The sequence below is a fragment of the Agelaius phoeniceus genome, chromosome 3 (genome assembly GCF_051311805.1).
Source record: "Agelaius phoeniceus isolate bAgePho1 chromosome 3, bAgePho1.hap1, whole genome shotgun sequence".
NCBI lineage: Eukaryota > Metazoa > Chordata > Aves > Passeriformes > Icteridae > Agelaius > Agelaius phoeniceus.
In genome coordinates this window covers 70,446,004-70,461,767 of record NC_135267.1, presented here as the reverse complement: position 1 = coordinate 70,461,767, position 15,764 = coordinate 70,446,004, and the positions used below count along the sequence as shown (strand labels likewise).

General features: G+C 34.8%; 1 protein-coding gene across 6 annotated transcripts in view; it reads left to right on the top strand.

Annotated features, from left to right (window-relative positions):
- The window catches only part of RYR2 (ryanodine receptor 2), a 384,358-nt gene that overhangs the window by 291,629 nt on the left and 76,965 nt on the right, over positions 1-15,764 (top strand). For all 6 annotated transcript variants that reach the window (XM_077175563.1, XM_077175560.1, XM_077175562.1 and 3 more), the window contains 7 exons: positions 960-1,075; positions 2,633-2,697; positions 4,470-4,591; positions 7,628-7,677; positions 11,363-11,423; positions 13,080-13,318; positions 15,577-15,658. In XM_077175563.1, coding sequence (XP_077031678.1) covers positions 960-1,075; positions 2,633-2,697; positions 4,470-4,591; positions 7,628-7,677; positions 11,363-11,423; positions 13,080-13,318; positions 15,577-15,658 — 735 coding nt within the window. The remainder of the gene's footprint in view (positions 1-959; positions 1,076-2,632; positions 2,698-4,469; positions 4,592-7,627; positions 7,678-11,362; positions 11,424-13,079; positions 13,319-15,576; positions 15,659-15,764) is intronic.

The window sequence follows — 15,764 nt, the reverse complement described above, 5'->3', positions numbered from 1 at the left end:
ATCGTTGCTTTGTGTACTGAGCTGCCTCAAATAATCCAAATTCTCATGTCCCTTTCTCTTAGGAGTTCCAAAGTTCAGGTGGCCCTCTCCAAAGTTGTGTCTGAAGTCTCTTAATGGTCCCTTAGTTAGTAAACTTGAGAATTTTGTTCTCTGGCGTTGTTTCCTTTCTATTTGGTCTACCAGATTTGTATCTCTAGGCATATGCTTTAATTTAAAACATAAATGTACAATACACAGGCAATTCTATTCTGTATGTATGCAGTAGGTATACTTTTTCAACTTGCAGCCTAGCTGAGTACCAATTTAACTTGGTGCATAAGTTGGGGAGATGAGGTGTGACTGATTCCCTTGCTGTTTAAGAATAGCTGTTTCATGTGCCATCGAGTCCTGATCCTGCATAAACAAGGCTTGTGTCAATGCCAGCTTGTTGCTAGGGATGTCATCCCATGACATGGATTCATGCTTTGGAGTTTCATTCTTGTAGAAAGATAATTTTTTTTTTGTCAGACTGGTAACTAACATGGATGGAACATGCTGGAAAAGTGATTGCAGGCAGACTTTTTGGGAAAAGTCATAGTGATGGATATTTAGATTTATTTCTAGTTTGATTGTTTAAATCAAAGTATTTTTTCAGCTTCCAAACTTCCTCACCCAAGAATCAGTCCTTGTAGGGAAATGTAAGATATTACAAGTAATGGAAAGAAATTATAATAATAGTGGATTATTTTGATTGACAAATGTAATTTTTTTTCTAGACTTCTGGTTGGGAAATCTACTTGTGTCTTAACAAATTGCTCAAAATCTAAGTGTGAGAGTGCTGTTTACATTAAACACAAAAAAAATCTTATATTAATGAGCACATGATTATTACCAGAAAAAATGGTGTCAGACTACATGGAGAGGTAAGACTGCTTGGAGTCCTTCTGTATGGGTAAAAATTTGCTTGTTTCCTTTTACAGAGGACTTAAGGACCTGGAATTAGACACGCCTTCCATTGAGAAACGCTTTGCCTATAGTTTCCTTCAGCAGCTTATAAGATATGTGGATGAAGCCCATCAGTACATTTTGGAGTTTGGTATAGTACCCCTTGCACATTTTTTAAAACAATTATTAGCTAATATTTCAGATGTTATAAAAACAACCAGAAAAAATTTTTAAAGATTGATATTTCTGGATTAGTTTTCCCTTTAATTTCCTGTAGTTGATGAAGATCATGAATTTTGGAGTTACGAACCTGCTATTCATTGCAATTTCCCATATTCATTCATCAGATTAAAAATTTTCAGCAAAAATTTATGACTTTCATTCTTTGTAAAAGAAAACTATCTGCCCCCTTGCATTTATGCACAAAATTATAATCTCTCACATGTGCACAGTAATACTATTCACATGTAATCCCTATTGTGTGCACAGTAATACTATTCACATGTAATCCCTTTTTCAGAGAGCAAATGAAACCAGTCATTTGTACCATTGTGAAATTTTCTCTCAAAAAGGGAGTAGAGAAACATCTTCAACAAACTCCCACAATGGGAATGCTCTTTCGCAAATAGCCAGCACATGTTTTGTGAACAGCACTATGAAGGATTTATCTGCTTTTGGTGAAGATAAAAAAATACAAAAGTTTGGTGACCCAAGCCAGCTTCTTATATGAGCAGTAAAAGCCAAAAACACCTGGCCAGATGCTGCTTCTATTGTGAACATGGGAGTTGCAATGACATATAACATAAACTGTGCCTCATAGTGATATATGCTGTAAATGACAGTAACAGGAACATCAGGGAATTGAATAAATCAATACTCACCTAAAAACTAATCTAGTTTTAATGTGGAAATTTGGCAAATTTAGGAGTTATTATATGCCATGGTTACTTACAGTAGCAAAAGTCTGGTCTTGATAACTCACCAGGCTACTTCTGCTGCTAATGCTTGATTACCATGGCTTCATCATTCCTAATTACATAAATTTGAGCTAACTGCAAGAATGATAATGATTAAATACTGAAACACTAGAAACATTGGTGGAACAAATACTGTTTGAGTCCCTCAATAGATTAATGGAAAGAAAACAGTAAATAAACTAGAAATAGTTTGGGAGCTGTAAGAGATTTTATTTTGAAAGAGATTTTGTTTTTTATGGTAAGGGAGGAGAGAAGCAATTTAAATTTTAGTTGAATAGATCTAACCATTAATTGTATTCTTTAGTACCAAGTTCATAAATAAGAAATGAAAATTCATTAATTCCATTTCTCGTGGGAACAACTGGAGAAAGGTGTTTATTAGAATCTGAGCTCATGTTTCCAAATTGTCACCTGTAACAGGAAAAGATAAACACAACACCAGATTTTTATCTCACAAAAACATCCATATCTCTTTGTACTATGAGATGCCTACCCTTTTATGAAGATTCGGGCAGTTATTATTTATACATTTTATTTGCTGTTACTTTTCCTCTAATGAGGAAGTCATAAAATGCCACTTTAACTAGTGCCTATACTGTTTGAGGTGCCTTAAATCTACATCTAAAGATGACCAGTATTATTTGTTTATAGTGTACACTTCCTAGAGAAAAATGCAGAGTAGACTGTAATTAGGATACATGACAAGGAACTTATTTTTCTTCTCTCTGCAGATGGTGGCAGCAGAGGCAAAGGAGAGCAATTTCCATATGAACAAGAAATTAAGTTTTTTGCCAAAGTACAGTATATTTTTGCTTATTCTTTGTCAACATAGTGAGTAACAGAAGTGAGAACATATTTTTTAGTAACTGTTATTGTTATAGTGGTGTTTTTCTGTGTTAAATCCATTCTTTTATTAATTAAAAACAGCAGTAATAAAAATAGCTTGAAAACAACGTGGGATGAAATATAGATGTGGGAAGATTACACGACTATATTTTTTATTCTCATTATTTCCTGCTCCATGATATGCAGCTACTCATATGATATTATTCAGAAGCTCCGTACATTTTCTGTTTTCTGGCTTAATCTAATTTTGAAGATTTTTCTCTTTTGCAATCTTCAGGTGGGTTAATGTGAGCAATAGTTATTGGAATTAACACGGCTGTGTATCTGTCAGTGTCATGGTAGTTATTTCTCTGGTTTTAAAACTGTGTTGTTGTCTCCATCACGGAGTCAAACAATGGCTGAGGTTGGAAGGACCCTTTGCTTAGCACTTTCAGAGAGCCATGTCAGACATCTTTTGAATATGTCCAAGGTTAGAGACTCCACAGTCTCTCTGCTCAACCTGTGCCAGTGCTCAGTCACCCTGACAGTAAAAATGTGTTTCCTGATGGTCTGAGAGAACCGAGAGCCCAGAACCAGATACAGCACTTCAGATGTGCTCTCCCCAGAGTTGAGTAGAGTGGAAGAACCCCCTCCCTGGACCTGCTGACAAGCACTCTGTCTAGTTCAATCCACACTGCTGTTGGCTACCTTTGCAATAAGATTGCTTTTTTGGCCCATGGTCTGTTTGCTGTCCACTGAGGATCCCCTGGTCCTTCTTTGAAAAACTGCTTTTCAGCTGATTAGCTCTCAGTGTGTCCTGGTAACTGGACTTCTTCCTCCCCAGGTGCAGGAATTTGCACTTTTCCCTTCCCCTTCCTCCTGACGGCCATGAAATTCCTCTCAGCACAATTCTCCTTTTTCTGTCATGATTTTACACTTTGTAAATCAAGAAAATCTGCTGTTGCCTTTCACACATAAAATCCTGTATGATATTTGCATATTCAAAATGCCTTGTGAATTCATTAATGAGTAAGAAGAAGTGACTGCTTGCAGCATTTTCTAACTCTGGTGTCCTTTGCAGTAAGTTGTTATTTCAATGCCTTAGAGTACTTCCATGTGGTATTATTTGTCAAGCTGATTGACTCAGAAGCTAGCATCCCACTCTCTTGTGAACCATGCTCCAAAAAGGAAGCAATTCCATATTTTCTTTTCGGCCATTTGTTTTGGATCAGCTGCTGTCTGACACCTGTAGTGGGCACTGAGTAATAATCATCACAGAAAGTAAACAGAAAAACTGTGGCACAAGCCCTTAGTAAGTGATGTTATTTTGAAAAATCTAGAAATTAGTGCTGTTAGCATGCTGACAGTTGTAGGTGAATTTTTTTAAACCTACATTAAAAGGACCAAAAAGCAATAGTTGTATTTGGTTATGTGGTATAGGAAAAATCTTAAATTGTGAGATAAAATTTAATGATACTTTCTGCCTTGTACTCCTCCTAAAAACCCCCACAGATAATCCCAGTGATAATGTAATTTCTTCTGCTGCCTTACTTGATGACATATTAAATGCCTTGAATATTAAATAAATTCAGAGAAGTTCTAAAGAAAAAATCCAAATAGACAGAAGTTTTAAGACAGAAAACCTGTTTCAAATCTCTTGTCTTTAGTTGTGACCTACAAAGTATAATACAGAACATAGTAAAGAACATCCTGAGATAACCACTCTTTCTGATATAATTTCAGGTTGTGCTTCCTTTGATTGATCAGTATTTTAAAAATCATCGCCTGTATTTCTTATCTTCAGCAAGTAGGCCTCTCAGCAGTGGAGGCCATGCCTCTAATAAAGAGAAAGAAATGGTGACAAGGTAAAGCTTAAAATAATATTAATGTCTATGCATATGTGTGTTGGTCTTTAAAGAGCAGCAGTTGAATGTGGGCAAGTGAGAAGTGGGAGGCACAGAGATATTTTTATGTACACAGAAATTAAGCATTTTTCACTTTCTTTTTCCATTAGGAAAATTCATTGTATAAAATGGAGAGGAATACAGAGTTACTATATGCTGTTTAAAAGGTGATGATTTTAGCATGCAGGGAACTTCAATTTTTCCTTATATTCAACAGCAAAACACTTGCACATTCTGTGGCACAAGCTATACAGTTATGTATCATTTTTCTGATATTCCTAACTCTTAGAAATAGGTATACACTGAAATCATTGTTTCTGCAAAATTTTATGTTAGATTTATAAGCCAAACTTATTTGTAGCCGAGTTTCAATAAGTATCATTATTAATGTCCATAATGTCCATGTCATAAAAATAAGGGAGTTGCATTCTTTCTGCTCTATAGTTTTATAAATAGTAATGAGTAGTACTATCACAGAAATACTTGATTCTTTCTCTGAAGTTACTCTTTTTTGCAGACCATCTCTCTAAGATGTTTTAATGTAATTTCACTTCTGGTTGAATTGAAACCCACATTTCCCCTTTAGTAAGGTGGATTACAAGCTTCACACAGGATCTCTTGAGTACCTGTAACATGGGCATGTATGATGGTTGCCTTCTTGGCTGCTCTTGGGCATGACCCATGCAATATTGAATTGCTGCATTTTGAGGCTGACAGCCAGTTGGTGGTCATTCAGACATGACCACCATGGCTTGCAAGATTGTATGAATGCTGAGTGAAGTTTTTATCACAATATTAAGCTCAAGTAAGTAATGGCTGTATTGACTTTGCATCATCTCATGGACTAATCTGAACTGGCAGCTTATCTCAATGCTGTTCTTCAAGGGATTTAAAAACTGTATCAAAATGCATGCATATAAATAATTTTCCTGTCTTATAAGCTGCTAATTTTCTGTCTGTAATGTCCTGGATAATGGTATTTTTACAGATATTAAGTCATGCCAATAAACTCCCTACTTCTGGAAAATGTCAGCTATATCAGCATACCTGCTGCATAGAGATTCAGGATTTATGCACATATGCTCTGTAGCTGTGTGAGATTCCAGAACTTATAGTCCTGCAAAAAGATCAGAGCTGCTGCCATACTTGATTGGGTTATGTGCCATCCAGATGTGTCAGCCAAGGAGAAGAAAACAGATGCAGGGAAATCTTGGATGCGTAATAGCTAATTCCATTGAGAGCACCTCCAACACAGAATTTGTTTTAAGCTAAGAGCAATTCCTGTCTGCTTTCCTTCTCCAGTGACAATAAACTTGCATTCATTAAGCTGTGGAAGAGTATAATTTTGGATATTGATAATGCAGTGAAAGTCTTGGCATATGCAACAACCATTCCATATTCAGAAAATACAGTAAATCCAGATCTATTTTGCTGACAAATATGGGTCAGACTTCTTCCTGAAATGTGGTGGCATTATATGCTGTTGTATTTGTAACCAACCTCTTCATGATTGGGTTTTTCGAATTTCTCATCCAGTAGACCAAGTTACAAGTTATCTAACCACTGTAGTTGTATGAAATTGGTTCTAAATATCAATCTAGGCGTTGGAAATTTGGAGTTATTTATTTATTTATTTGGCCTCAACTAAAGGCACTGTAGATGATAGTTTCAGTCTCACTTTGTGAAAGCATAACATCTGCTGAATGGTCAGTTGAGTAACATTTGTCTGTCAGAACATAAGGTGGAGTGGTGAGCTATTTATGTCTTTTCCAGAATGGACACAAAATCTATATGATGCTAACATGCTTCTCTACATCTTTTCCTGTTGGATTTGGTGATTCAAGATCCTCATAAAACAATATATAGTCTATGTCTGCTTCATAGAATAAAAAGTGAACCGAGATCCCTGAACATGCACCAAGCAGGCTCATTTCTAAAACAGAGCAGTTGCTGTTGCTAGAGTGGATCACTATGCATTGGCTAATTAGCTGGATTCAATCCCACATTAATCTGGCTGTTGTGATTCTGGACATAAATGTTTCCATTTGACACCGTGCTCTTGTCTGTCAATGGAACAACATGTTCAGATCTCATCCATAGGCTGTGCAGACATGCTTATTGTATCTTTTGCTTTTAAATCAGAGGCTAATAAATAGCTAGTATGCCTATTAATTACGTAGCTTAATAAAATGACATGATATTGTTCATGTCATTTATAGCAGATGAAAGGGTTTGCAGCATAAAATAATACCACAAAAATGGATGTTCCTGGTGAAAATTCTCATGCCAAACCAGATCTTGAAGATTGATATAATTCCAACTTCAATCTGGAGCCCAGGTCAATTTGGATAGGGTAGTTTGCTCCTGCTTCTATGAATTAACAGAAAATTTTACTCTTATTTTTTCTCAATGGAGTGCTGTTTATCTGCACAGGAAGTAGTTCAAACATGCAAAACAAAATCATTGATCATATTGTTTAAAACCATGTAAGAGGTGATATTAAAAAAAACCCAACAACTTATTTGAAGAAAAATTCTTACTGTGTTCAAGTTTACAAAATCCTAATTGAACTAGTTAAATATTTGCCATCACACACCTCACTTAATTTGATTCCGTTGCCTTGTGTTTTCAAATTGTTAGTGGTATCCTGTGTAGCACAATGACCACGTTTTACTTTTTAAAGCTTTGATGGTTATTTCCTTGTGGGTTATTGTATAGAACGCTTTTATATTAATTAGCTTTGCTTTTAATTTTTTGTTTGTTTTTTTTAATTATAATATGTGCTTATTTAACCATGTTTGTTAAGGATATGCACTTGAAAATTCTTTCTTTAGTATTCTGTCCCACATTCTGCTCAGACAATTGATTCTTTCTGCGTGACATCATGTTGCTTTTCCTGCTCATATATCAGCTGTTATTTTTTCTTTCTTCCCCCTCCCCCCCCCTTATTTTTTTCCTTTTCCCTTCTCTTCTCTTTTATTTTTCTTTTGTCTTCAGCCTGTTCTGCAAACTTGGAGTTCTTGTCAGGCATAGGATTTCACTGTTTGGTAAGGAGACCCTTGACAAATACTAGCATGGCCATCACTTGGTTTTCTTTGCCATTTTTGCATTGTGTTAAGTGCTGCTTTGTTGCATGCTGCATGGCTGAAATGCATGGTCTACACAGACCACCGATTGTTTAGACTGGTAGATCAAAGACTATTTTAGATTGAATAAAAAGCTTTTGTAGTTTTCATTTTGGGGGGGGATGATTGGGGCTTTTTAGTTTTCTGTGTCTTAACTAATATTTGGGTTTTATTATCATATCAAAGAATTTTGATGAGTAAATTAAAATTACTGATTTGTTATGTTATTCTGAATAATTTAGGAAAAACATTTGACAATCAGAACTGCAAATTTTTATTGGAAAGTCATTAAGGAAAATTAGAAGTGGGCTGAGGTGCTTAGTTATTGTCTGTGGAATTCTTGAATATTCTCAGATGTGCTTGACTCCACATACGCATGTGTACCCTCTTTCTGGTATTATGTGACCTTGGCAGGAGCTTGGTGTTTGTCTTATGCCATGTGAAAATCACTGAATTGAAGTCAATCTGAAGTCTGTATCAAGTGTATACATTATATGCAATGTTTGGCATATTTTCTTTGCAATTTTCTCTTATGCCGTGGTGCTAGGAGAGCTGGAATAGTACATCCTATGCATACATGGCTTCAATGATGGATGCAGTGCAAACTTCAGCATCCATGAACATACCTAATTGGGTAATTATCTAGTGAATTAGAATTTGATTATGTTAACATGCACCTAACTCAATTCCGGCATATTTCATTCAATTTGAAGGGAAAGAACTCGCTGCAGCAGTGTGGTGTTTAAAAATTTTACAGACCATTATGAAAACCATTAAACTAAGAAGAAAGATTGGAAGTTTTTTAGCATAATTGCTTTGAAATATTTTGGGAGGAGCTGAGTGGATTTGCCTATAAAGCCAAAAGATGATAGGAGGAATGGAGTTATTTCTGCAGCTGTGTGGCATTGTTGCATCTTTTTCTGGAGGGCGGAATATGTCACAAACCTACACATGAGCTCTGATTTATGCCCTACATTGTTTCTTCAAAGAATGAACTAGCTCAGTTATGCTATTAAAATTTTGGAAATCTTTTTTGTTATTTGTGCACTTGGTTTTCAGATTTTTTTTTCCTAAAATGAGTCATGGTTGAAATTAAAAACCTAAGTCAATATAACTTTCTTCAGTACTAAAGAAAAGATCTTTTCTATTCAACTTCTCAGCTTGCTTATTTCTTGTTGTTTGGCTGTGTTCAAGTGCTAGGAGATAAGTCAGATGGGATCAGCTGATTATTTGTGACAGCTACAGTTTGTTTTTTAACTCTTTTCCCAGACTACAGTAACAACAGATTACAAAATCTTTATGCCAACACAATAGTTTTGGCATGAACTGTGACAAGGTGATTGTGAGACTATGGAGCATGATTGGGTTGTTTACTATGGACTTAATAACTCAAGTCAAAATCCCCTTATAGTTTGCCTTCCCCTGCAAGTGAATTGCATGATGTGAGAAAATCTGATTAAGAGAGTTGCACTTATTCCAGCAGAGACTGTGCAGAAGAGGAGAAAGTGCTCATGACTGAGCACACCTGGGGCCTAGAAAGTTATTTGTGCATTTTGAAGGCATCTTCTGTGAGCAAGTGTTGCTCAATAATAACTTTTATGTATAGTGTGGAGTTTGCTATAACAATTATCAAAATTCTATATAGTTTTGCTGTATAGGTACTTTATATTACTGTGAATATGAATGGTACTTCTGAATATAGAGCTGCATTTCTGAAAATCATTAGTGAAAGTCATGTAGCTTAAGATGTATATAGTAGTTTGTTAAAAGGGGAAATTAAGCATGTCTTACAGAGTGAACTTAGTCACATTTGATATCTGAGAGTGTCACTAAGATTATGGAATTATCATTCAACATAGAATCATTATTTGTTTACAATGTGAAAGTAGATTTTGGCTACAATAATTTACTGTTTGAGAGCTGTGGCTGTACATGAGGAAGAATGTATTGATTTACTTTCATTAGTATTACTGGGTAGATATGGAAAGATTTTGGTGAATAATTTTGGTGAATTGAGCATATTAATTTATATTTTCTCAAATTTAAGTAGCTTGATTGTTTAAATTTCGAGTAAGCCATTCTATTCTGGAGCAAGTTGCTGAGAATTTGTGGCTGCCCTGTTCCTGGAAGTGTTCAGGCTGCGTTGGATGGGGCTTTGATCAAACCTTGTCTAATAGAAGGTGTCCCTGCCCACAGCTGGAGGTTGCACCTAGATGATTTTTATGGTCTCTTCCAACCCAGACCATTCCATGATTCTGTGGTGGTCTAACACACAGTCTGGTGTACTTTGAGCACTTCCCTCCATACCTGCTGTCATTAGCACTGGTCTGCACTCTCTTCATCAGCACGGCCATTCCTATCACCAGAGCATCAAAATAATAAGGAAAAAAGTTTGATCTGACAAAAAATCTTAGTCTTTTGGGGTAGTGATTTTGGTAGGATTTTTTAGGTTGCCTCAGCTTTATCTGCTTGCTTTACCATTGCATGATTACACATGCCAGTGAAAATAAGGTGAGGCTGCCTGGCTGAGGCAGCTGTGGAAGTTGTGCTCCAGGTTTTTTAATCTGCTGTGGATGAACACCACAACAGTATTTCCTAATTTTGGTAGCATAGAACAACTTTTTCAGTGCTGCAATGAACCTCCCACACCTTTCTTGCACTTTATCTTTTAAAATCTCTACTTCACTGAAGCAATTACTAATTTTACTTGAATGTTTGCTTGTATTTTTAAGAAATAACCAGCAGTGAGAAAATACAGTATGCAGACCAAAGTATTTTCAGAAGTCTTTCGTAAACATTTGATTTGTTTCTACTTTTTTTTTAATAAAGAAAATTTAAAGAAAAGCAAGAAAAGGCAGTTTTATTTTTGCATAATTTTATTTCAAAAAGTAAATTTTAAAATAGGCTGTGGTTTAAATTTGTATAGCATACATGTGTTCTGGATTTAAAAAGTGATCTTAGAGGAAAGAGGCTTGTACATGGCAGCATTTTGGGATGTACATATGTAGATATGTATAGAAGGCTTCTTGTATGTAAGTCCTCTTTTTAAATGGGAAAAAATTATAGAATATGTGTATTATTTCAGGGACTGTTATTTATGTGGACCCAATTAAGCTATAAATAACTGTAAGCTATGGGGAACACCAGGGAATGAACTTTTTTAATGACAATTTTTATAAGTGTTCTCTTCCTGCAATATCAGGAAGTTGTAATAGCAACTTGGAAAGTTAATAGCTTTTATGTTACTGAGAGGGGGAAGATAAATAATCAGATAAACTTGAATTAGTTAAAGTAAAACTTAGAGAAATCAAATGGAAACCAGAAAATATGCTGCAGCTGTAATTAACCCCACATTTAAGTACTTCCATCTTGACTGCCTCAGCTATTTTATGAGAGATGCTTTCCTGCCTCTAGTTACTGCATTTGTGTAAACAAGGCTAAGACAAAAAACTGCATGTTCTTTAACATGAAATGATGGCAGAAGTTCAGTTGCTCTTCTGCTATGTCATTTATTCTTTCATTAAATCCAGAGGTACAGTTAGGAGTGTGTCAATAAGCTATGTGCTATGCTCAGCTTAATTGGTGGATAATTTTCCTCCCTCTCTAGGAAATGATGCAACATCAATAGTCAACTGTCTTCACATACTGGGACAGACCTTGGATGCAAGGTAACACTGATTGTATTTTCTAAAGTACAAGGAAAATCACTGAAGAAAGTAATATGCAGTTACATTTGGTCTACCTGTGTAAGGCGACAGAATTTCAACACTTGAGAAGTTACAGTGCTGAAAAGAATTCCCATTGCAAAACAGCTCATTTAGTTGGATTTGACAGGACAGTATTTGTAGGCTACACTTTAAATTTCATTATGGATCAGTGGTGTCCAGAAACTTCTGACTGTTAGTTTATGTGGTTTTAATCATGTGACTTTCTCAGAACCAAAATAAATTTAGAAATAGTTTATTATTTTCCTTACCCTGTTTAATAAAAAAATTCAGGAGTTAAATGCACAGTAAATCTGTCTCATTGAGTGTTTTTTTTTTGCAAATTAATTCAGGTTCTAATTTGAAAAAAAACCCAAATCCTTTGCCTGAAGTCAGTGCTACTTTTATGTTGAATTGAGCCGCTTGAGCTATTATTGTGAGGTTTGTGGATGAGACAGCATTGATATTGGAGAGTAATGTGTTGCTTTTCATTTGCTGTAAAGTCAGCCATCTCTGCTGAAAGCTGATTTTTAGATTTTTGCATTTTTAAACAAAATATGATAGCTTAAACTGCCTCCATGGAAACTTTAGGGAAAATTTTTTCACTTTGCATAAAGTCTCAAAACAATTGTCTGTATTATGTGCATATAGTTGTCTTTCTCAATATCTTTGCAGTTGCTTTTCTGGAAAAGTTTTATATTCCACTTGCTAGGGGGTAGAGTCATGATCATGGCTATTAATGTGGCTCAGCTCTTGCATGGTATGCCTTTAGTTTGCAATATCTTGGTCCATGCAATCACACAGACAGAATACAGACACAAGTGAAGGTCACTAATTCAGCTCTTGGTAGAGATCTGAAAATAGCTCCAAATGGAGATTAAGGAATTAATGGAGGTAACATGGAAGTTTAAAGATAGTGCTCTTGAAACTGTACATATCCACTCTTTAAAATAAACAATCAGACTAAAAGAACTGGGCTGATACTGAATTTACAAAAGAGCATCACCTAAATTTATTTCATACATGCCTAAACAGATACTTTCTTTAAACAAAGGATCTTTGTAATTGAGCTAGTTAAATCATATAATAATTCTCCTGGTTTGCATCTTCATATTGTTGATTATGGTGCTATAGTTACATAATAAATGCATTTATTGATTTATTGATTTGATTTTAACAGATGTGGTTGTTTTTACTCATTCCTTTCTCATGCCATTGTTCTGGAGATAGAAATGTTACTGCTTTAATTAGGAAGATTTTCTAACTTCTATCTTGAGACAAGTCTTCTCTTTCTAGTCAGAAATCACAGACTTACTAATTCTTATTTTTGTTATGTAGTTTTTGGGTTTTTTCCTCTCTGAAGCAAATGAATCACTTTATAAATTCTGAAAGACCATTTTCTTAGCAGGAAAACAGATAAAGTATCCTTGTGTTCTGCAGGATACCTGTGAATCTTGTTTTCAGTCAGTTATTCTGCTCTGAGGAGATTTTACAATGTCAAAAGATGAAATATTTTTCTTCAGATCTCAGTTATCTATTTCATATAATCCAAGGCTAAGCTTTCTTCCATGCTTGTATGACATAATATTCCTTTTCATTCTTTTTGCATGATATAAACAGGACTGTGATGAAAACTGGTCTGGAATCTGTTAGGATGGCATTGAGAGCATTTTTGGACAATGCTGCTGAGGATCTGGAGAAAACGATGGAAAATCTTAAGCAAGGCCAGTTTACACACAGCAGAAACCAGCCAAAAGGAGTTACACAAATCATTAATTATACCACAGTTGCTCTCCTGCCAGTGCTATCTTCATTATTTGAGCATATTGGACAGCACCAGTTTGGGGAAGATTTGATATGTATGTATCATACTATCATATATATGTATGCAGAATGTTCATGCCATTAAAATATCTATAGTGTCATGCAGTAAGCGTTACTAGACTCTCAATTCTATTAAAGAAGGACAAATCCTATGTCATTCTGACAAAATTTTTATTGATTTAATCAAACATTTGCAGCAATTGACCAAAAACAGTCTACAGGTTTTAGTGGACTCTGAATAAATATTGAAGCAGATGTGTCCATTTTTACAAAGTCAGAAGGATCAATTTTGTTTATAACTTTATCATATATTTACAGTGACTCTTCACGTGTGAGAATTCGTGTAAGTTACTTTGTCTTTACTCCGTCTATAAATACTACAAGAATGGTGTTGCAACATCATAGATGCACCTCAGTTCAGTTTAGAGGGGAATCTGGGTGGCTTCTTAAATTCTGAAAATTCTAGGGAAAAGGGAGAAGTGGAAGGAGACCCTGAAGAATTCAGACACCAGAGAAGGGAATGTATATGAAAGTGTGGATATTGGATTTCTGTAAAGGTTCTGATTATAGTGGATTCAATGGTCCTTTATTCTCCCAAAACCAAAATTTTGCAGCCGAAATTTTGCAGACATGGGATACCAGAGACCAAAAATTATACAATTATACAGACTTTGCAGCCTGCACACAAAAATTGCATTTTATATATTTCAGGAACTCACAGAAGTATTACTGTCCAGATGGCACAAAAGGGGGAAATCCTATGCTGCATAGCTAACTCTGAGACTCAGTTATGAAAATCCATGAGAAGTACTTGGAGGAAAAGAATACTGAGCTCCATTTTTTTTTCTTTTTAGAATCTCTAAAAAGTATTATTTAAAGTAGCCATAAAAGAACTCTTCAAAAATTTGAACTTGAATTCATGGATTTCAAAGTAATGAGATGTAAACTTCCACTTATTTTGTTAAACTATTTCAGTAAAATTCCAGAGACTTTGATGGTATCCAGAAAAAGTAATTGGTTCATCATAAACCACTTTTCCAGTCATCAACATGTTCATGCTTTGTATAATTTTTGGTCTCTGGTATCCCATGTTTTGGAATTTAATATTTAGCTTTGAATGCTTTATCACTTAAGTTGGTGTTCTTAATCAGCTATTCTACATACATCAGACTGGTGTAAAACACCAAATTTAGAATTCATGAACTGGAAAAGAAGAATTATTTAAAATTTGGCCTATTTATTGTGTCTAGAGCATAGAAGAAAGACTAATTTTTCTTACACACAACTTCTCTTTACATTTTGTTAAGAGTAAGATTTATCTTATTTGTACAAGCATCTTGACCTGGTGCTTGTACCTGAGAGTACTGGTTAGAGTATAGTCCATGGGTGGATCATGTACAAGGATGGGTCAATCTACCTGAGGTTACTATTATGATGTAAAAACACTGAACTCTGAGATGATCTGAACTCAAATCACAGTACAATAAAGGGCTGGACTTGTAGTTTGATACAGTATCTTGTAGGCTGTCCCAGCCCATGCTGTCTTACCCTGTTTTACTCACAATATTTCATTAATTTCATGTTGAGGGATGAAATTAGCACTGTAGGAGAGACTACAAAAGATATCTATGGCAAGAATCTATGGGAGTGTTGTCCTTCTTGATTGTACTTACACTGTTGTTACACTGTTACTGCAGAGTGCACTACAAAAGCATTTTTTCAAATAGTTTTTAAGGTTTCTCTTACAGTTTTATGACTGAATTACTTGATAATTTTAAAACATCTTTTGGTGAAGTGTTCGTATGGAATAAATAATTAATTATTGGTTTTAATCCTTTGTAAATTTAAAGTGTAAATTAAGTACATGCTATTATCTGCTATGCATGCCTAAATGAAAAAAAAATTATAAACTGTTATTAAAATAATTAAATATCTGTTTAACAGGATTGCCTTTATTTTGCACAGTGGTATTCTGTTTGTAAAGGTGTCATGTGTGAAGAGTTGGTATGCCATTAATTTAATAAAATTAATGTACTAGTGAAATAGTTTTACTATTTTACTAGTATTACTATTTTACGTATTAACATGGAAGTAAGTAAATGGAAATTTTGAGTAAAAACTATAGCACTTGGACATCCAAAGACTTTGTATTTAGTGGGTAATTGCTGTGGGTTGCCTTTGTTAGCTTAATATTTTTAATTCCGTTATTGTCTGAAATAATTTATTTTAATTCTTTGGGAATGTATTGCAAAGAAAAATCTCTTTGTAAATATAGTTTTCTTCTTCTCTTTAGTGGAAGATGTTCAGGTCTCTTGTTACAGAATATTGGCCAGTTTATATGCTCTGGGAACTAGCAAGAGTATCTATGTTGAGAGGTAAGCAGGAAAATAATTCTTCTGGTTTTAATATTTGCATTTATATTTAGCATTATGAATTTTCAGTTCAGAAATTAATATAGAAGAGTATTATTGGAAAGATATC